This window comes from Microcaecilia unicolor, chromosome 2 (assembly GCF_901765095.1).
Source record: "Microcaecilia unicolor chromosome 2, aMicUni1.1, whole genome shotgun sequence".
Taxonomy (NCBI): domain Eukaryota; kingdom Metazoa; phylum Chordata; class Amphibia; order Gymnophiona; family Siphonopidae; genus Microcaecilia; species Microcaecilia unicolor.
The window spans coordinates 73,514,379-73,537,251 of record NC_044032.1 but is presented as its reverse complement, the minus strand read 5'-3'; the positions used below and the strand labels follow the sequence as shown (position 1 = coordinate 73,537,251).

Below are 22,873 nucleotides of genomic sequence, written 5' to 3'. Positions count from 1 at the left end.
ACATTGTTTCCTCCCCTTCCTCCTTCTCCGGATGGTTCTTGGTTTCTTTCAGGAGCACCCTCTCACTGCAGGAGCTTATTTCTGGTGAGTTGAGCAGCTGCCCATCAGTGGGCTTCTACAGTGTGTGTTCTGTATGTGACAAGACAGATTGGGATAGGATACAGTGGGCTTCAATGGCAACTCCAGCAGTTGGAGCATAAGGACAATGCTGGGCAGACTTCTATGATCTATGTTCCAGAAATGGAAAAAAAAAAAAAAGACAAGGAACAAGTATTTAATAACACACTCATTTTTTGGTTTAATTATGAATTGATGAGTAAATGTTGGGCAGACCATTCAGGTCTTTATCTGCTGTCATCTACCATGTTACTATGTTATGAAACCAAACGATTTGATCTTGATAGAAACGCAACTCCAACTGGGATGCTCAAGGCCTAAGAAGGCATAGGGAACCATGGCAAAAAATACAAGGAGACTCAGAAATGCTGAAAAACCTATCTAGGACACTATAGGGGAAAAGGCACTGGCCCAAAGCAAACACTTACATGACTGGAGATCAATAATAAGAAGGTGGCCATGAAAATTGCAAGAGAAATAAATGACAGACGTGAGCTGAAGGAAGACTGTAAGGATGTGACCTCTTTGCTCCACAGATAGACGACTAGCTTGATTCTGCATGTTGATGGTAGATATGCACATACATGCTAGAATGTTTCCAGAAGCTTCTGGAAAACACTTGGAGGGTCTCTGCATTGGGGCTCCATTGGATATAGCATCCTACTTGTCCTCGGAGAATATATAAACATTTCAGAAAGGAAAAGGCGAGGACAAAATGTAACCCAAGTAAGTAGTAACCCAAGTCAGGTCTTGGCAGCAATGAGCAACCATGTGGGGTGCCTGTAAAAGTTAACTTATTTCAGAGGCTCTGCTTTTCAGAATCTCAGAGAATGAGAGCGCTTTTCACTTGTTTTAGCTCACTATTCCACACCACACTTAAGAAATATATATTTGAAGAACTAATGAATTCTGACACAAATCATTTAACTTCATGCGTGTTAAAAAGAGAAAAAAAAATTTAAGGTCAGTTATTTGAGTTCCACTATGTTGAAACAGTGCTGTAATGCAAACAAAAGCAGTTGTCTTTAACATTTTCTCAAGTAAGCATGACTTCCATAACTATACAAAATACTTCAAGGGCCTAACTTAATTTTGTATGCCATCTTGAGTTCTTATGAATAATGTACAATTTCTAAACTATATAATTAAAGATCAAACCATCTCCAAAAACTTTTGTTTGATCATAAAGAGCAGCAAGTATAAGATGTAAAAACAAAATAACCATATAAAAAGACAGTAGCTGAACTGGAACCAGCATGCTACAATTCCTCATGAATTGACCAGGTCTGTGCTACAGTTGGTGGTGTATGGGTACTGACCGGCAAGGTGATAAGAAGAAAACAATGAGCAGATAAAGGAAGCATAAGCTAATGACTTGAGTTGGAACCTAATAAACTATAACTTCAGAAACCAACTGAGCTGATGTTGGCTAGATTTGCCAGCTGGCTTCAGATTCACCAAACAGGGCTGATTCAGTCCTGGATTTACCCGACTGCATGTATCAATTACTTTTAGTACTAAAACTACTATTACTTATTCTACAGTGCTACTAGACATACGCAGTGCTGTACACAACTACAAAAGAGACAATCTCCTGCTTGACACAGCTTACCATCTATTCAAGACAGACAATCAGGAAAATAGGAGATTAGGGAGCTTAATTTATTATGGGAATGATTAAAACATTAAACTAAACAGGAGAATAAGGAGTTAAGCTTTAAAAGCAGCCTAAAAAAGGTAGACTGATTTGAATAGGGCCACAAATAGAGCATTATGTAATTACTCAGGCAGTCTATTACAGGCATACAGTGCAGCAAGATGGAAGGAACCAAGTCTGGTTGGTGGTGGAGAAGAGGGGCACAGTTAACAGTGACTTACTTGATGCATGGAGTTCCCTGGAAGGGGTGTAGAGAGCAATAAGAAAGGACAGATACAGAGGAGCTGCAGACCAAATGCACTTGTAAGTGAACTGGATCAACTTTGCCAGGCAAATCTGGAGCCAGCTGACAACCATGGTGCTGGAAGGTTAATGGTAGCTTGGCAACAGACAGGGAGCCAATGAAGTGACATGAGAAGTGGGATTATGTGCACAGTGACACTGGAGGAAGATAACTGTGCAATATAATCTTGAATAGACTGAAGGGGAAAAGATGGTTCAGTGGGAGACCTGTGAGGAGTAGGTTGCTGAAGCTAAAGCAGGTGGTGATGAGAATGTGGATAAGGTTTTAAGTAATTTGTTGAGAAAGGGATATACAAATTTTGGAGGTGTTCTAGAGAAAGAAACAACAGGCTTTAGCAGTCTGTTGGATATGGGCAGAGAAACAGAGAGAGAGAGGAGTTAAAGATGACTCCAAGATTACGAGCAGAGGAGACGGAAGATTTCAGTGCTATCCACAGAAATAGAGAATGGGAGGAGAGGTGGGTTTAGGGGGAAAGATAAGTAGCTCAGTCATGGCCATGTTCAGTTTCAGATGGCAGTAGGACATCCCAGCAACATCAAACAAGCAGGCTGAGAACTGGGTCCTGTTTTCACAGTGAAATTTCAGGTGTAGAGGTGGATCTGGAAATCATCAGAGTAAAGATGGTATTGAAAACCATGGGGGAAGATCAGGGAACCAACAGACCAATGCTCAGAACCTAATGCCAGTGCTAGAGGCGATTAGCACAGGAATAGCGCCAGTGTTAAGCTGCGTACAATTCTCAGACAGCTCTAGTGCCACAAACAACCTACCTGCCAAAAAATTAGCGCAAATGATATTTACACATATGCAAACTGATGTTAAACAGGGTCATCAGGTATTCCCTCTCATGCTCAGAGAACAGCGCAGAAAGTACACTGCTCTTAACGCTAGAAAGCTTGAAGGGAGGGTTTTCACTTTAAAATCCACTGGTTTTGCCTGTACAAGCCTCTAAGTGCCAATACTGAGCCAGGGGCAAAGTCCGAGGCCTGTCTGGCCAACAATCAAAATCCTTCTACTGGGAAAATTCACACGATCTTTGCAGGGAAAGGAGAGAAAGTAAGAGCACAATGATAATAAAATAATCTATGATCTTACAAAGCTCAGCACGGGCTCCCTGCTCCCATGATTTGGGGAGCTGTTTTTCTGTGCTGTTTGCTGCAGCGCGGGACCTCTGAGAATTGGCCCACAAGGGAGCGAACAGAGAGAGAAAAGGCGGTTGCAAGATAGAGGTATACTGACTGATAGAGGGATAGCAGTGGAGGAGGATCCACCAGAACATACACTAAAAGTGCAATGGGAGAGATCAGACGAAAACCAAGACAGAACAGTCTTGAATCCAAATGAGGACAATGTATGAAGGAGAAGGTAGTGATTAATTTCAAGAGCAGTGGATAGGTCAAAGAATGATAAGGACTGAATAAAGTCTTGGATCCAGGCAGAATAGAGACTTTGGCAAGGGCTGCTTCTGTAGAAAGAAGAAGGTGAAAGCCAGCTCTGAATAGAAAAGCCTGAGATGAAAAAGTGAAAACAATTGCAATGAACAGCATGTTCAAGCAGCTTGAATACGAAAGGGAAGAATGAGATGGAACGATAGTTGGAAGAGCAGGAATGGTCCAGTGAAGGTTTTTTTGAGAAGTGATGTAATCACATTATGTATTGACTTGTAGCCTTGCTTTTCTAAGAGCATGAATTAGGAAACCAGAACTACAAATTCTTGGATCATCCTCACCAGGCGAATCTAAAAAGCAACTAGCAGATTAGTGATAGCTCTGCAAATCCAGCAAGATCATGGGTCATTGAAGTCAAACATTCAAGCAAAAGCCTGACTAGTTTTTGAAGCAATTCAGATTTCTATGAGTCTTGAAGATATGGCAGCTGGTATATCTCTTTAGTACTGTAGACCAGAATAAATGAACAGATTAAATAGGCCAACTGGTCATCTACTATGTTATCATGATGTTATTCACAATGTTTTACCTATCAGAAAATCCACAGAGGTTCTTTATGTGCTGTTTTAACATCAAGAGCAAAAGTATGCCTTGAGAGGCATTTGCAAACTCAATTAGAGGTGCTGAATTTTCTGGCAAACATCTCAGCACATTATCTATATCTCCCTCATCATCATCAGAATCTGAGTTTGCACGTCTCCGTGTTCTTCGATGTTGAATAACTTCCTCATCGCTGTCACTTTCACTCTCTTCTTCTTCCTCAGAGAAAGACTTTTCTTCCTTTTTTCTGTCCTTTACTAGTGACTGCAAGCACAAAGAATGTAATGCGTAAGAACTAGGTGAACAGTATCAATCATGCACATTTCATATTTGATACTATAAATAGGTCTGTTGCATAGGAAACTAAATGTTAACTAGAAAATAACAGGGTCTATTTGAAGACAAACATAAACAAATAAACTTTTCACTTTAATCAGGGCCGCTCTTAGACAGGGGCCACAGGGGCAGCCACACATGGCCTCACGCTTCCAGGAGCCCTGCGGCGTCTTTGACATCTCCCTCCCGCTCCTAGTACTGGTGATCTAACTTTACTTTGCCTCTCCTCCCCCAAGCTGCAGGATGCCCTCCAGGCACATACCTGAAGCCACCCTGGTGGTCTAGTGGATTTTTCGGGGCAGGAAAGATCCCCAGTCCTTCCTACCCACTGTCGCTGATCCTCTTCCTGCCGTATCGCCTTTTAAAATTGGCTGCCAAGACTTCCAATGGTGGCCTTGCAAGACGTCCGCCGAAATCTTGCGAGGCCACCACTGGAAGTCTCGGCAGCCATTTTAAAGAAGATGCAAAAGCAAGAGGGTCAGTGACAGCGGGCAGGAAAGACGGGGGACCTTTCCTGCCCTGAAAAATCCACTAGACCACAAGGGCGGCTTCAGGTATGTGCTGGGAGGAGAGCACCCTGCAGCTTGGGGGACTGGCGGAGCGGGGAGGAGGTCTGGAATATGTGGGTGGGAGGGAGGGAAGGATACTGTGAAAAAACAAAATAAAACACATAGCCGGCTCCCTGTGCATTCAAAAACAAGCAGGAAAACCTATGAAGTCTGGAATGTGTGTGTGTGAGAGAGGGATGGATACTGTAAAAAAAACAAAACACATAGCTGGATCCCTGTGCACTCAAGTAAGCAAACCTATGAGCTGCTGCATCCACGTTGTCTTTCTTTATTCTAGGTAGAATTTTTATTTAACCTCACTTACATTTTCAAACATACTGGCTTGTGCATATGGACTGTACACACAGGAAGTATAGTAACAGAATAACTTTTTTATAGGTAGAGTAGTAATTTGTTATAAATCGTAATCAGTCTGTCATTTGGAGGGGCTGGTTATAGGGACAAACTAGCATGTGTTATATTCGTGCAGAGATTTTTTTTCTCCTGGTAAAGGGCCACTAAACAGACATCATGTTATGAGAATCAGGTGCTCAACATTCAGAGTTTCTATCTATTTATTTAAGGAATTTTATCCCACATTAAACATGAATCAGGTTGAAACCTGGGAACATTTTTTTTCCTGTGCCTACATCAAAAGAAAAAAAGATGGCATGTGGGAACTTGCTCCTTTTGCTTTGTGGAATGCAGTGGTATATTATAAAAATGCACTTGCCTTTTTTTATTACTACTATTTCACAGAGAAGGTATTGATTAATGAGGGAAGGGTTTCTTTCGTGCAGAACTGTCCAGAGTCAGTCTAAATATGCTAACGTTGTCCAGTTCAGCACACTGTTAGCAGCCAAGTTCATACAAAGTTAATTATGTTCCGTGGAAAATAAATCTGTTGGCTCAGGCTGCTTGCTATGTGAATATTCAATCACTGTTTCATTATTGCTACCAAGTATTATATATTAAGGGGATTTGTTTTAATTAATTTATCCAGTCCTTATATGCACATGGTTTTGCTTTTTAAACCCAAAGGTTTGCTATGATAGCATTGTGTAGATTTGAATTAGTTTCTGTGTACAAGTTTTGCTTGATTTGCCTTTATTGGAAATAAAATTTTTTTACAACAAAGCTTGTCAACAAGGGGCCCCACCAAACTGGTTTGCAAAGGGCCCCGCAATTGGTAAGACCGGCCCTGACTTCAATTACAAGAAATATCCAAATATAACAACACTGGTGGTTTCAATACAAATGCAAACAGTGGTTAGCCTGTGAAAGACAACAGAGTCAATGCCTTTGGCAACCAGAAGGGGGCAGCAGACTTGTCATTTTAAAGTATCATTAATTTAAATACATATACAAGGCATACTCATATACTACTGAAAGAACTCAAATTAAAACTATGCATCTTATATATAAAACTTTTTTTTTTAAATTTGGCACATCTTTCTTACATTGTTTAACTCTTATGTCGTCCTGTATTCTCATTATGTATATATCTATATAGATATATACCCATGTGAATACATATCTATATACAGTGGGGGAAATAAGTATTTGATCCCTTGCTGATTTTGTAAGTTTGCCCACTGACAAAGACATGAGCAGCCCATAATTGAAGGGTAGGTTATTGGTAACAGTGAGAGATAGCACATCACAAATTTAATCCGGAAAATCACATTGTGGAAAGTATATGAATTTATTTGCATTCTGCAGAGGGAAATAAGTATTTGATCCCCCACCAACCAGTAAGAGATCTGGCCCCTACAGACCAGGTAGATGCTCCAAATCAACTCGTTACCTGCATGACAGACAGCTGTCGGCAATGGTCACCTGTATGAAAGACACCTGTCCACAGACTCAGTGAATCAGTCAGACTCTAACCTCTACAAAATGGCCAAGAGCAAGGAGCTGTCTAAGGATGTCAGGGACAAGATCATACACCTGCACAAGGCTGGAATGGGCTACAAAACCATCAGTAAGACGCTGGGTGAGAAGGAGACAACTGTTGGTGCCATAGTAAGAAAATGGAAGAAGTACAAAATGACTGTCAATCGACAAAGATCTGGGGCTCCACGCAAAATCATATACTACTGAAAGAACTCAAATTAAAACTATGCATCTTATATATAAAACTTTTTTTTTTAAATTTGGCACATCTTTCTTACATTGTTTAACTCTTATGTCGTCCTGTATTCTCATTATGTATATATCTATATAGATATATACCCATGTGAATACATATCTATATACAGTGGGGGAAATAAGTATTTGATCCCTTGCTGATTTTGTAAGTTTGCCCACTGACAAAGACATGAGCAGCCCATAATTGAAGGGTAGGTTATTGGTAACAGTGAGAGATAGCACATCACAAATTTAATCCGGAAAATCACATTGTGGAAAGTATATGAATTTATTTGCATTCTGCAGAGGGAAATAAGTATTTGATCCCCCACCAACCAGTAAGAGATCTGGCCCCTACAGACCAGGTAGATGCTCCAAATCAACTCGTTACCTGCATGACAGACAGCTGTCGGCAATGGTCACCTGTATGAAAGACACCTGTCCACAGACTCAGTGAATCAGTCAGACTCTAACCTCTACAAAATGGCCAAGAGCAAGGAGCTGTCTAAGGATGTCAGGGACAAGATCATACACCTGCACAAGGCTGGAATGGGCTACAAAACCATCAGTAAGACGCTGGGTGAGAAGGAGACAACTGTTGGTGCCATAGTAAGAAAATGGAAGAAGTACAAAATGACTGTCAATCGACAAAGATCTGGGGCTCCACGCAAAATCTCACCTCGTGGGGTATCCTTGATCATGAGGAAGGTTAGAAATCAGCCTACAGCTACAAGGGGGGAACTTGTCAATGATCTCAAGGCAGCTGGGACCACTGTCACCACGAAAACCATTGGTAACACATTACGACATAACGGATTGCAATCCTGCAGTGCCCGCAAGGTCCCCCTGCTCCGGAAGGCACATGTGACGGCCCGTCTGAAGTTTGCCAGTGAACACCTGGATGATGCCGAGAGTGATTGGGAGGTGCAGTGGTCAGATGAGACAAAAATTGAGCTCTTTGGCATGAACTCAACTCGCCGTGTTTGGAGGAAGAGAAATGCTGCCTATGACCCAAAGAACACCGTCCCCACTGTCAAGCATGGAGGTGGAAATGTTATGTTTTGGGGGTGTTTCTCTGCTAAGGGCACAGGACTACTTCACCGCATCAATGGGAGAATGGATGGGGCCATGTACCGTACAATTCTGAGTGACAACCTCCTTCCCTCCGCCAGGGCCTTAAAAATGGGTCGTGGCTGGGTCTTCCAGCACGACAATGACCCAAAACATACAGCCAAGGCAACAAAGGAGTGGCTCAGGAAGAAGCACATTAGGGTCATGGAGTGGCCTAGCCAGTCACCAGACCTTAATCCCATTGAAAACTTATGGAGGGAGCTGAAGCTGCGAGTTGCCAAGCGACAGCCCAGAACTCTTAATGATTTAGAGATGATCTGCAAAGAGGAGTGGACCAAAATTCCTCCTGACATGTGTGCAAACCTCATCATCAACTACAGAAGACGTCTGACCGCTGTGCTTGCCAACAAGGGTTTTGCCACCAAGTATTAGGTCTTGTTTGCCAGAGGGATTAAATACTTATTTCCCTCTGCAGAATGCAAATAAATTCATATACTTTCCACAATGTGATTTTCCGGATTTAATTTGTGATATGCTATCTCTCACTGTTACCAATAACCTACCCTTCAATTATGGGCTGCTCATGTCTTTGTCAGTGGGCAAACTTACAAAATCAGCAAGGGATCAAATACTTATTTCCCCCACTGTAGATACATACTGTAAAGAGGAGGACAAGGGGGTTGAACAGATGGAAGTGGATGGGGGAGAAGGGAGGAGGCTCAAGAGCAGAAGGAGACAGAGCAAAGCCTTGCCTTTACTCCTTCCCCAGAGAGAAAGAGAGAGAAGAGAACGGTTAGTGCCCCCTGAAAAATGGAGGAGAGAAAAAGACTACACTACCCAGGAGCCCCAGAGCAAGCCCGGGTACAGAGATTATCTTCCCCAGCAAGGCTAGGGAGGGGCCCCTGGAAGATAATCAAGTGCACGAGGAACAGCTGAAAAGGGGGTGGGACAAAGAGTCTATGGAGTGGCAGGAGGCCGGAGAGAGAAAAAAAGAGGAGAGCCCTGAGGAACCCATGGACCTCACAGCCTGGGCTCATTCCTTAGGAAGAAAACTGAAAAAACAGGTGAACTCGTGGTGTGCCAGCTGGGCTGGCAGGGGCAAGAGAAAGGGTCATGCGGGAGGAGGGTCAGTGCATTGATAGAGTGACCCAGAAAGGGTGGGACCTTTTCCTTTCCCCAACAAGAGTTCAGTCTGTGTTTGAACTGTGTGTAAAGGAGTGCTAGTGTGTGGAGGAGGGGATTGTTCCCTCCCCCGAAGTGACCTGCTCCCAGATAGAGGAAACTGGGTGCTTTGAACCGAGTGCTAAGGCACGGAGAAGTGTTTGTTTGAACTGTTTTCCAAAGCCGGGAGGGAGCAAGTTGCAGAGTTTTGTTTTGTGAAGCTGTGGACTGCAACCGGACGCTCACCTACCTCCCAAAGGGGGGGGAGGTGGTGAGCAGGAGAGCCGGGCTGTTGGGACTGTTTAAGGTGGCTCCCCCTGGTTCTAAAAACAGCGGGGATTGAGTTGTTTCCTTTTTTTTACCCTGCTGTGCGTGGGACCTGAGAGGAAAACAGGAGAAGACTGTTTTGAAGGGCTGCTGTTTTTCTTTTGAACTTGCTGGACTGTGAATCCCTGAAAATAAAAGGAACTTGTTGATTTTTACTTTTTTGAGTTTGATTTCTTTAAGCCTGCCCTGAGGACTCCCGTGGACTACTAGGTTTGGACAGGAATCCTGTGGGCGCAACAGCCGGTCCCAGGCAGGCAAGATCCTCTGGACCCCGAGATGCCGGTGGGATCTTTTACAATATATATATATATATATATATATATATATATATATATATATATATATATATATATACATAATGAGAATACAGGACATAAGAGTTACACAATGTAAGAAATATGCAAAATTTTAAAAAGAGACCAATACAGACATCTGGGATAGGATTGTAATGAAGTGCTAACAATGTGACAGACAACAGAATTGGCACATGACACAGGGATGATAATATTGATCAGACAGAAAAAAAAGAATAGTTATAATTATAGGAATTCTTTCAGGAGATACAAAAAATGTTAGGACCAAGATTTATTTACCTCCTTGAATGACTGCAGCAGGTTACTACCAGAAACAGACAATGTAATATCAATATGATGCATAATGAAGAGAGGTTCCTCCTGTGATTGATAAGGAAAACAGGCTAGATTGTCTGCTATATACAACAGCATATTCACCTCTGTTTTCTGCAAACAAAATATACACATATACATTATTTTTTATAAATACACTGATTACAACAATTGTGACTATGAATACAGAATTTTGTGGAGATAAAAGTCATGTGATTTGCTGGGTTCAAAACTCTATTCCTTTAGAATCGTTAATTACTGGACTTGAGCTTCTATCACACTGTGTAGCAGAGAATTATTCCTGACACATGCTCATATTTAGTGCTATGTTTCAATTTAGATATGAAAAGGTTACTCATCAGTGGCTAAAACCCCCCCCCCACCTCTCACGGAAGATGAGGTTAACTATATTGTAGCTATTTTAAACTGCTTCTTCGAACCTCCCCAACCCTCCTCCCAAGAAATTTCATTGTCACCTCTCACAACCTACTTCCAAGGTATAGCAAAATGATTCTGTATGGGGTTTTTTTTGTCAATTATATTTGCTTCATATTATTTATTTGTTACATTTGTACCCCGATGTATTACAAAAATCTTACATATCCTGTGTGTTAAAAAAAATCTGAGCATAAAAAGCTATCAATTAATAAAAAGATTTAAAAAAATATATACTTTTGGACCAATGTATCTTCACTAGCTTTTGGGAGCTACACTGAAGGGACTCCTAAAAACTGGTTAAGATATGAATTTAGTCCAATAAAAAGTCATCAGCATTTTTTTTCTTTGTTGATTTTTATTTTCACATGCTACACTTTTAAAGTACAGTTATTTGGGCTAGACCAATGGCTCATGCTGATGTCCCAAACCACACTTCTGCTTGCTAAACCATCAGAAGCTGATGGCGATGCACAGGTAACAGTTACAAGCTTAGGGGCTCTTTTATTAAAGCTTAGTGCACGCCAACAGACATAAGTGTGTGTTAAGTGCCATGTGGCCCATAGGTATAAAATAGGTTAAGCTGTTGCACTTAGTGGGTGCTAATGTTGGTTAGCATGCACTAAGCTTCAATAAAAGGGCCACTTAATGACACCTCCAAGTAGATTTAACAACACGCATGTACTGGGTTCCAAAGAGGGTTGTGATCTGTGGAGTAACTAAAATGCCTGCTTTTTAAAAACAGGAGTGTGGAATCTATTCAGTCTAATAAGGACAAATTTTCTGGCAGCTATGAATGGAAGCCCACACCATTTCAGATTCAGACTGCCTCCTCTGTCAGGGCAGGCTTTGACTGACTGAGAAACTAAGTTGTGGGAAAAGCTGAGTTAGCATAAAAAGAAGGTAAAAAGGTAAAACAAAAATAGTATGCTTACTGCAGCATCATCAAAGAGGTTGAGTAATGAAATGAGAAAAGCCCGTCTGTGCTGGCGGTTTCCTCGGATCATGGTGTAAAGATGTGAGCACAAAGCAGTAGAGGACTCATCTTGTCTAAAACCCCTTACAACATCTTTTCGGTTAGAGTTGATTGCCTGTTGTACCTGGTAGGACATCTTTATGCCAGCCACTGCTTTCATCTGCAAGAATGCATATAACTTGGAATTACATCAATCAAAATACACAAATTAAGAAAAAAAATCTCTACACTTTAGGAAAATACTACTGGTGAAAGTTAATTTCTTTATGACTTTGTTCTAACACTATTTCGGTGGGAGATTTTAAGGAACATATTATTTGAAACTAAGTGCTCTTGTATCAAAAACAGAAAAAAAATACTACAAAATCAAAAAATAAAAATGTTTCCCACATATGTAGTGTATAATACAAATGGAAAGTGATACTGGTGAAGGGAAGGCTGCATTTATCAATCTGATGTATCCTCAGAAGAAGAAAGGCCAGATTTAACAAGGAAAGAAAGTAGTTTTAAAAAGCTGTTTTGTAGAAAGCACACTTCAGCAGTTTAGTTTCCTAGTTCAGTCATAAATGCAGAAAGTCCTCATTCAATTATATTTACTTCTTGTGGAGTCAGTTTTTCAGAAGTCCTAAGCCACAAACCATCAAAGTATCAGAAGACATTCAGCTTATGGCACTTCTTTGCATGCCAATAAAATGATATTCAGGTTGGCTTGGGGACAGACAACTGTGAAGAATGATTTAATCTTGTGCATAAGACCCTTTGAAAGTGGAGGCACTGATTCTTCTGGAACCTGAAGAACTTCTCTCAAATTTGGGAGGTACTAATGCAATTTATGAAAATTATACATACTCAAGTTAATTGTCTCATAGTGTTCCAAACTTAATATATTATCCTTCATTAAATTCAAAGTTGCCTCTTGAAGATTTTTTAAAATGCAGTGCATAATCACCTAACACTTGATTAGCCTTCACAAGCTGTTGCTCCAAAGTCTGAATACTGATCACATTTGTTTGGACCTTGCATTTATAGTGGCAAATTGCATTGATAAGGCCCAATTCAGAAATATTTGTCTAAATAGATTCTAAAGTAAACACCGACTGTAAGAATTTTCTTGTTTTGCAGCTGAGAGTCCTGATTCTTGGTGCAACCCATGTTTTCAAATTTTCTTCTCGATATCATATATTATATGCTGGCAATAATTACATGTTCCATGAGTCCAAAAAATGCTGGATTTTTTGGAAGCTCATGATTGTATTGGAGCAATTGTCATGGGTGAATCCCTAAGGGCAGCAGGCACAATCTTAGTACTTTCCCCTCGCTCTTTTGAAGCCTTTTTTTCTAGTGTTTACAAATACAGTACAGTCTCATTTCGTTCCATCATTCCTCAGTACATTCATTCAATATACTTCTATTTTATCCCTCATCCACTTATGTATTATCCAATTTTTTGATTATCCGTTGGTCCCATCTACATCAGATCAGATAATAGAAACTCTACTCTATATATTTCTTTTGGCTTTCCCCAAAAAATTTGTGGACTAATGGAATACTACATTTCCTTAATGTTTTAAGCATTTTCCTATGATTTTTCTTTTCAATTGGATCTTGCTTGAAGATTTAGTAATTGAATAAATCTATACATGTATTACTCTTGGGCGGAATTCTGAAAAAAAATATCGTGTAAAAAATTAAAAAATTCTGTACACAGTATCTTCAAATTTGCAAAATTCTGCACTCTTTTGTAATATTATTGTATAGAATTCCCCCATCATGAAGGCCTGGCTCCTTCCTGCCTCAGGCTCTACCCCCCCCCCAACATTCCCCTCCTGCTCAGATTTTAACCCCTTTCTCAGCAGTCTCACTCTCCAAGCTTGGCTTGAACTCCTCAAGCTTGATTTCTTCCCCCCTCACCCTCCAGCAGGTTCAACACCCCAGTTTTCTTCTTCTTCTTGAGACTGAACAAAATCCCAACTGGCTCAGGAACAAATTAAAACTTAACCCAGACAAAACAAGTTTGCAGGATTTTTGGCACGCATGGTCATCCTGTGCCTGTCCCTGTTCTCTTTAACCTATTGTCCCAGTCTCCTGTTTTCGCTATCTTGGGGTTTGGATGGACTCACAACTTTCTTTTACTAAGCATATTTCTGAAGTCCAACAATCAGGTTTTGCTATTCTTCGTTGGCTTTGTACTCTTTGCCCTATTCTTGACTTTACATTCTTACATGCGGGGATTCCTTTATCTCAAATTAAAAGACGTCAAAGTGCACTGCTTGCTTTCTCTGTAATGCAAAGCAATATGATTGCGCTTCACCACTGCTCATTAAACTTCACTGGATCTTTATCAAATTTCGGTTTCTTTTCAAAATTCTTACTCTAGCGCACAAAGCTTACTATACTTGTGATTCTACTTATCTGACTTAATTATTCCTTACACCACCTCCCATAATCTTTTTTTTTTCACACTTACTCAAAGTTTCTAAGTTCCTTCCTCCTCCAGGCTCACCAGCCAGCCACGTGACCTCTGCTGTTATGGCTCGCCTCTTGATGTAACTTCCTGTTTCCTTGTAGGCGGGCCACAGCAGCAGAGGCAGCCTGTGAGCATCAATCATTTGTTGAGTCTGGTCCGGAACAGCCACGGCACAGCCTGACAGCCACTGTGAGTAATCGCACCTCAATGATGACTACATTCCGGATTTGCCACCAAACCAAAGGCAATTTGGACATTGAGAGGCAGATGATTGAGGAAGTAGAGTAATTAAGATGTTTTCTCTCCAATTAAGGGGCACAAGAGAGAAAGACTGGATGGAGGGGGGAGGGAAAGAACCGATGGATCCATTGGGAACACAGAGGGAGGGAGAGAGGGAGGGAAGAGATGCCAGACAGGGAGAGAATGCTTGGCTGACCCAGGGAGGGGGCATATGGGAGGAGGGGAAGTGAGAGGGACAGGGACATAGAGAAGAGATGCTAGGCAGGGGGAGTCTAGGGTCTAGGAATTGCTGTAATGGAAAGGGGCATGAATATCAGAGAGGCACGGAGGAGCCATGCTGAAAAGGGGTATGAAAATGGGGGAGAGGCATAATCATAGAACATGTGTACATGTGGCAGTTTTTTCTTTTGAGATGGTAACCCTAGCATGGACAGTTAGTTGAAGAGGAGTGGGGAGAGAAAAGGTTGAAACAGTAGGTGTACCCCTCCGAAAGGACACCACCTTGTAGTGGTGGAGGGGCTTCTGTGTTTCAATGACTCAGAGGGCTATGCTGAAGGGTTACCCATATCAGACACGCCTCTGAGGAGAAACCAGACAAAGAGTGTCCCAAACTGGGAGAGTGGTAAGATGGCGACCAATGGCCCAGCTGCCCTCTGAAGTTTCATAGTCTTTATGTAAATTTCCTCTCTGCAATTGCAGTTACCTTAACTGAGAGGAAGGGGACAACTGGCGGTCAGCCGCCGATGGCCAGCGTTTTGTCCCCTGAGCAGCAAGTGCGAGACCGCTGCGCGACGAATTGCCCACAGATGAAAGGGTTGGCGAGTCCTTTGATTAGCGCTGGTGAAGGAGCGTCGACACTCTTGGACCTGGAAAAAACAACTCCATCGCTCCCGAATTATTCAACCACCATGTCCAAAGGAGTGGAGGAGTGAGTTAGAGGCATATGCTGAAACGGAGGATGTTTACAGCAGAACCCGAATCGACGGAACCACTCCTAAACACCTAAGAGAAATCAACTTGAGTTTTCGGCTCCAGTGGAGGTTACACTGAATACCATCTGGAAGGCGCTTCGGGATCTAACGGTGGCAGTAAATAATTTTGTTTCAGATATAATTTTATTAGAGAGTTACATGGACAATTTACCTGAACCCTTTCAGAGTGAAAAACTGATATAACAAATGATTTTACATGAGCAAGAAGTGGTTATGATTTTGAAAATGATAATAGACCAGAAACTTTGAATAATAAAATGAATATTATTATAGATGATTAATATCGAGATTGTTTTTCCCAGAGTTCTGGGTATGACTCCTAAAGTTTTCCTCAGAAATATGTCCTTAATTATTACTTTAAAAGGAGTGAAGCCTGTGAAAACTGGGATTACTTTAAATCAGTGGGATTTGAATTAGAGACTTAAGTATATGTATTGTTAAATAACTTCTGGTTTTTAAAAGAGAAAGAATGTAATCAGATGTATTATTTCTAACTAATATTGGACAATAAGTATGTTTTCAATGAAATGATTTGACTATACACCATATTGGCCTTGAAGAAGCCAACCAGATGATCAATGTGGAATAATGAATTAGACGAGTAATATCTGGGGATAATCAGGTTAATACCACTTTTTTTTCTGTTTACTGTTTAATTGATCTCCTTGTCTTGTTTCACTCTCCCTATTTAGTGGTCTAAGGAAGAGAATAGAATTACCTGACTGAAATAATTCCTATATATTACTTCCTCTGTATTTCCGGCAAGTTGTTTTATCGCTTGTAAAAATTTAAATGGTTATAAATAAAAATTTTTTAAAAAAGAAACAGTGGACTTCCGGTGGAGCTGCCGGCCAATATGGCCGCAACTCTGTGAGCTCCACGAGTCCCTGATCGTGGACCCCCGCATAGCGCGCTCCCAATAGTGAGCTGCGCGATTGAAATCGGCCCGGGAGTCCGCTAAAACCGGGAGGCATGCGCGCATAATAAAAAAGCCCGATAATCCAGCGAGCAAGAGCCGCGAAAAAGAATGCAGAGACTGCCCACCCCTCCCCCACAGGAAAACGCATGCACCCGATACCGGAGGAGCAGAACCGGAGAACGGCGAAATAAGAGCCCGTGCTGAGGGTGATGAACGGCGCTCAGCATTACCTGTAGATCCGGTGGTGGCACGAATCCAGGCAAGTTTAGAGATCCAGAGAAGGGGAGGGGAGCAAAACGAGACAAAGAGACGCTGGCAGCCATTACAGGAAGTGAGGGGCTCTGAGCTGCAATCGAGAGACAACTGAAAGACTCAGAAAAAAAAAAAAAAAAAAAGAATCGCAAGCTGCCAGCATAAACTGTAGAGGGAAGGAGCCTGGCAGAAAACCATACCTCAGAGAGGCTTAAACTACACATCTTCCTCTCTTCTGCAGTACCTCAGCAAACTCTCTAATACAGCCCTGAGAGTACAGGATATTACAGTTGGTAGAAGGGATCCACAACCTGCAACAGCATTCTAACCTATCAGGAGTAATAACAGGTCCTCAACCCAACAGTGCCATCTTTAATACATTTGTATGGCGGCTCGAGGATCAAAAAAGGAGGCGGAGAAATCCAGAGGAGGGGGACTGAAGATGGCCGACAAGAGCTCTCCCCCATCCCCGTCAGAGAAGTCTGCATGGACCTCGGAAATAGTTGCAGAAGTGAAAACTGCAGTGGAAGAGGCCATGAGCCACCACCTACAACAAATAATTGATAAGCTAGACGGAATGGACCAGAAGTTTACAAACTTTTCTGCAGATTTGCAGGAGGTACAGCAAAGACTAGGCGATGTAGAAACTAAGGCACAGGACTCAACAACAGATATTGAACACCTTAAGAAAGCAGTGACATCACTGGAAGATAAAGTGGATGATTTGGAGAACCGTTCTCGAAGGAACAACCTTAGACTGGTCGGAGTACCTGAATCGATAAAAGATGCTGAACTGCGGGGTTTCTTAGAACCTTGGCTTTCTAAAACATTGTTGACTCAAAGTACCGCGGGCCCAGTAAAGATAGAACGAGCTCATCGGCTGGGTCCCAGGAGAGCTCTCAACGATAGGCCGAGGGTAGTAATACTCAGACTGCTCCACTATCACCATAAGATGGAAATACTAGCTGCTCTCAGGAATGGAGGGAAGCTAGAAATGAAAGGGCAACGGATTATGTGTTTCCAGGACTATTCCACTAAAGTGTCCCTTCAACGCAAACAATTTTCCCGGATCTGCGGAAGGCTCCACAGCCTACAAATACGGTTCAGCCTATTATACCCGGCAAAGCTACGAGTACAACACAATGGAACTGTACAATTTTATGAAAATGTGGATGCAGCCCAAGCATTCGTGGATCAGCTAGAACGTGAAAGGCCGAGCACATCCAAGACGTGATGCTAAACACTAAAAATACTCCAGGTCCAGTTATGGAGTCCGGAAGCACAGAGGAGATGTGCAATACTCCGGAATACTGTAAATGATGTTTGAATGCTTTAGATACTTAAGTTAAATGTTGACAATAATGTTGATTAGTATACGCAAAGGGAGAACGTGCATAGCTCAAGAATGCTTTAAATGATATTTAAATGCTTAGGGCCATCAAGTGTTGATGTTAATGCCGTTAAATATGTGTAAAGGGAGAGAAAACACACTGCAGCGAGTTTGAGGGGGTCCTCGATCGGATACACGGAAGTAGAGCACCTATGGTGCCAGCAAGAAGTAGGTGGGGGCTGGCAGGGGAGGAATGGGTAGGGAAGGGGGGGGGGGTAGCACTGTTAAATTGGGGATGGATTAGGGTAATGCATAGGGACCAAAATGCTCATAAAGGATGCACTTGGGGGGGGGGGGGGGGCACAGGCTGGGACGCCCACCCAGGGAAGACACACGACTTGAAAAAGCACCAACAGAGGAATAGACTACATACAGACCATGGTTAGGCTAGTCACATGGAATGTGGGAGGCATCAACTCACCCATAAAAAGAACAAAAATCCTACAACATTTGCAGAGACACCATATAGACATAGCTCTATTGCAAGAGACGCACCTCAGCCCAGAGGAACATGCAAAATTAAAAACATGGTGGGTGGGGAAATGTATCTCTGCCGGGGCACAAGGAAAAAAAGGAGGAGTGGCAGTGTTACTCCGTAAAGGAGTGGCGGCCTCGGTACGCCCATTAGTAGCAGACCCTGGAGGTAGATTTGTATTAATGGAAATAGAAGTTTCCGGTCAGAAGCTGCTAATTTGTAATGTATATGCTCCCAATCAATATGACAGACATTTTTATAACCAGGTGATACGCCACCTGAGTTCTTACCCGGGAGAACATGTCCTGGTGGGTGGGGATTTTAACACCGTGTGGGATGCCTCCATAGATAGCTCACAGGGACAGAGGAGAGACACGGTGGCCTCCAACAAAGGCCTGAAAAAGTTGGGACAGACATTAGACCTAACAGATGTATGGAGAGTGTTACACCCCACTGAGCGGGACTATACACATCACGCACGAGCGCATGAGTCCCAGGCTAGAATAGATTACATACTCCTATCAGAAGAGATGCTTGAGAGGGTAAAGGATGTGTCTATTGGCCCTTACACGATTACTGACCATGCCTGGGTATACTTAGAGTGGGAGCTGGGAATAAACCAACACAAGGGGAGCTCTTGGCAATTTCCCTTAGACCTAGCAGGAGATGACATCTTCAGAGCTAAACTAAAAGAACGCTGGGAGGAATATGAAAGCTTGAATCAACAACACATAGGAGATCCAGTTCTGTTTTGGGACGCGGCAAAAGCAGTGATAAGAGGAGAAATAATCAGTTATTATCACCACATTAGAAAGACGCGAAATAGAGAAATATTTCGTTTAAGTAAATTAGTGTGTAAGGCACGCCAGACATATGGAAGGACACATCTAGAAGCCCACCGCAGCAACCTTTTAGAAGCCCAAGCCTCATTGAATATGCTTCTACACCAAAGGGCCTCTAAGTCCCACTTATACTACAAATTCCAGCTACACCGCTTTGGAAACAAAGCAGGGCGCCTTCTGGCACGCCTAGCTAACCCGAGAGGGAATAAAAGACAAGTATTGCAAATCAGAGGGCCCCAGGGGACAATAGAATGTGCAGCTGATAAAATCTGTGATACCTTTGCAAAATTCTATAGCGAACTGTATGCGCAGCCAAGGGAACAGGTCATGCCGGGATCCCTGTACTTAGATAATTTAGATCTTCCAACTCTTAGTCAACGAGATAAGGATAAGTTGAACCAACCAATTACAGCTGAAGAGGTATTACTGGCTATTAGGCAGGGTACCCCTTTTAAGGCGCCTGGTCCCGATGGCATGCGCATAGAATTTTATAAAATGATGGGAGAGCTCATTGCACCGACCCTCACCAAATATTTTAATACAATGGTGGATGCGGAACGCGTGCCGGAGGTTTTGTCTGTAGCGCAAATAGTGGTGCTCCCAAAACCAGGTAGAGACCCGCAACAACCAGAATCATATCGCCCCATATCACTTCTTAATGTGGAAATTAAATTATTAGCTAAACTTATAGCCAATCGAATGAAAAAAGTACTACCTCAGCTAGTGCACGAAGCGCAAGTTGGATTCGTGGAGGGCAGAGTTATAGCTAAGAATCTAAGGAAAATAATCGGGGCATTGGAGACGAGACAGAAGAAAGACACCCCCTCTTTACTTATAAGCTTTGATGCAGAAAAGGCTTTTGATAAAGTGTATTGGCCATTTATGTTCTCCACACTAGAAAAATATGGGTTTGATGGTAGATTCCTGTCAGCAGTCCGGGCTCTCTATTGTAATCCAAAAGCACGGGTGAAAGTTAATGGGATGGAATCAGAGGAGTTCCCAATATGCCGAGGAACCCGGCAAGGGTGCCCATTATCCCCGTTACTCTTTGTCTTGTCACTGGACCCGCTGATTCGAGATATAATGGCTAGCCCAACAGTGCAAGGTGTCCGAGTGGGTCGGACCATATTTAAATTAGCGGCCTTTGCGGACGACCTATTGGTATTGTTGACGGAACCCCGGACGTCTTTTGCGGACCTCATGGAATTGATGAAAGAATACGGTGACTATGCAGGATTTAGCTTGAATTTGACAAAGTCGGAGGCCTTAGCTTCCTCAGCAACAGTGAAATCACTATGGGATCAAAGTTTTCCACTAAGCTGGGCGGAAGGATCTTTTAAATACTTAGGGATAAAATTGACTATGGAATTGGAGAAATTGCATGACTTAAACATTACCACTTTGTTAGAAGGGACAAGAACCAAACTAGAGGGGTGTGTTGGCCTACCTTTGTCCTTGAGGGGCAGGATAAATCTAATCCAAATGGTGATATTTCCTAAGTGGTTATACCTCATGCAAACGCTCCCCATTCGATTACGCCGAAAAGACCTGGCGAAACTCACAAAACTTATCAGTAGATTCTGTTGGGGAAAAAAGAAACCCAAGATACAGTTTAAAGCGTTACTGGGAGGATGGCACCGAGGGGGGATGGGATTGCCTGATATAGCCTTATACAACCAGGCCTGCCTGCTGAGACATATAGGAGATTGGATAGGCCAATCAAATATATTTACACCAATAGAGGTGGAGCGAGAATATTTTGCCCCCTATGATGTTCTAACCCTCCTACATCTCGATCAGAGACAGGTTCCGACCCAGTTCAGACGGTGTCGGCTGTTACAACCCATGCGCATGGCTTGGAGAAGGCTGGCTACCAACATGGGGGGCATGCCGACAACGTCGGAACTGTTAGCACTCAGAGGAAACCCGAATTTTGAGCCAGGGCAGAGTAATGCCACATTTATAAGATGGGGAAATAAAGGAATCACAAGGGTGGAGGACCTGATGGGACCAGAAGGGAATCTCCTAACATATGAGGAATTACAAGATAAGATAGGGAATACTTGGGGAGACCGCTTTGCCTATGCTCAGGTCAAGCATTACATTCTACATCTAAATCAGCATGCCCTAAGATGGAAACTTGGACATCTGGTCAGCACATTTTTCCAAAACCTAGAGATAACGGGAATGACAGTTTCCACTTTATACAGAGCGCTTGTGTCCCACTGCCCCCAAAATAACTTGGGATTTATCATACAAAGATGGGAAAGAGATTCGGGGAGGTCATTAAAAGGATGGGACATTGGGGCAACATTGAGACGCATACCGTCACTCACCATAGATGAGAGATTAAGAGAGTGTGGGTACAGGGTGGTCATGAGGGCATATATGTCAGGGCAACAATGGGGACATATGAGGGCCTCAAGTGATACTAGGTGTGTAAAATGCAATCAAGCCCCACACAACTTATATCACGCTTTCTGGGGCTGCCCAAAGGTACGTGCCTTTTGGAGACAAATCCAGAGTTATCTAACTAGAATAACACAGGTCCCAGTAGGTGGGACCTGGGATCATTATGTCTTAGACACACAAGCAGCTTTCGCGACCCAGGCGAAAGGAAATAGAATTTGGTGTCGCAAGGTATGTTTAGTGGCCAGAAAGACTATTCTACAGAAGTGGATAGACCCGGATCCACCGGGGCATTGGCACTGGAGGAACCAGATACATGAGTTGGCCACCTGGGAAGCCAGAGAGGCGAAGGGAGCCCCGAAAAGGAAAAAACAGTTCATGTCCATATGGGGCCAATATATACAAGGAATTAGTCCATGGGGGCGAAGTTTGCTCCTCAGTCTATTGTGAAATGCCTTGGCAGTATACATGGTATGTACGTTTAAACCCACTATCCCCAATATTGATTGGCTTACACAGAAACAAGGGGGGAGGGAGGATGGAAGAGAGGGGAGGGAGGGGGGGGGGGGAAGTACATAAAAAGTTGATGGTCTGTTTACTACTTATATGTGAAGATCTATCATACCGTTGCAGTTTTATATTTTATGGTATTTGTTGCACCATGTTATTTCATCATCAATAAAACTGTTGAAACATAATTATAATAAATCGCTGAAATATAAACAGTTGTAAGGAGGGGAGGGGGGCGGGGAGAAAATGGAAAAAAGTGATTGACGAGGTTGAACATGTTTTTGGAATGTCGATTTGTATACTGATCCATGTTGTATGAATACTCCAAGCTGAATTGTATTATGCATATCGTCAATAAAACAGTTTAAACATAAAAAAGAAACAGTAGGTGTAACAAGGGACTTGGTGGCAGAGCACGGGGCGGGGCATGGGTGGGGCAGGGAAGATGTTGGGTTTTTCTGTTAAAAAGTTGGCAACCCTACCCACAACTCTCTCACAACTCCGCCAGCACAGCTCACCTAGCTCTCTCTTTCTGAAGCCTTGCTTCCCCAACACATACCCCCATACTTTATCTCAAACTACCATGCCCTACACACATACACATAGCTTTTCTAAACACCCTCCAGACTCACACCAATACAGTGTTCCCCTCACAACCCATATATCAGCAGCTACAGAGGCTCAAACCAGAAAAACCTCCA

General features: G+C 42.6%; 1 protein-coding gene across 1 annotated transcript in view; it reads right to left on the bottom strand.

The window, feature by feature from the left end:
- NIPBL (NIPBL cohesin loading factor) overlaps positions 1-22,873 on the bottom strand; it is a 1,064,356-nt gene that overhangs the window by 19,081 nt on the left and 1,022,402 nt on the right. The window contains 3 exon segments of the mRNA XM_030191924.1: positions 4,056-4,330; positions 10,233-10,379; positions 11,636-11,836. Coding sequence (XP_030047784.1) covers positions 4,056-4,330; positions 10,233-10,379; positions 11,636-11,836 — 623 coding nt within the window.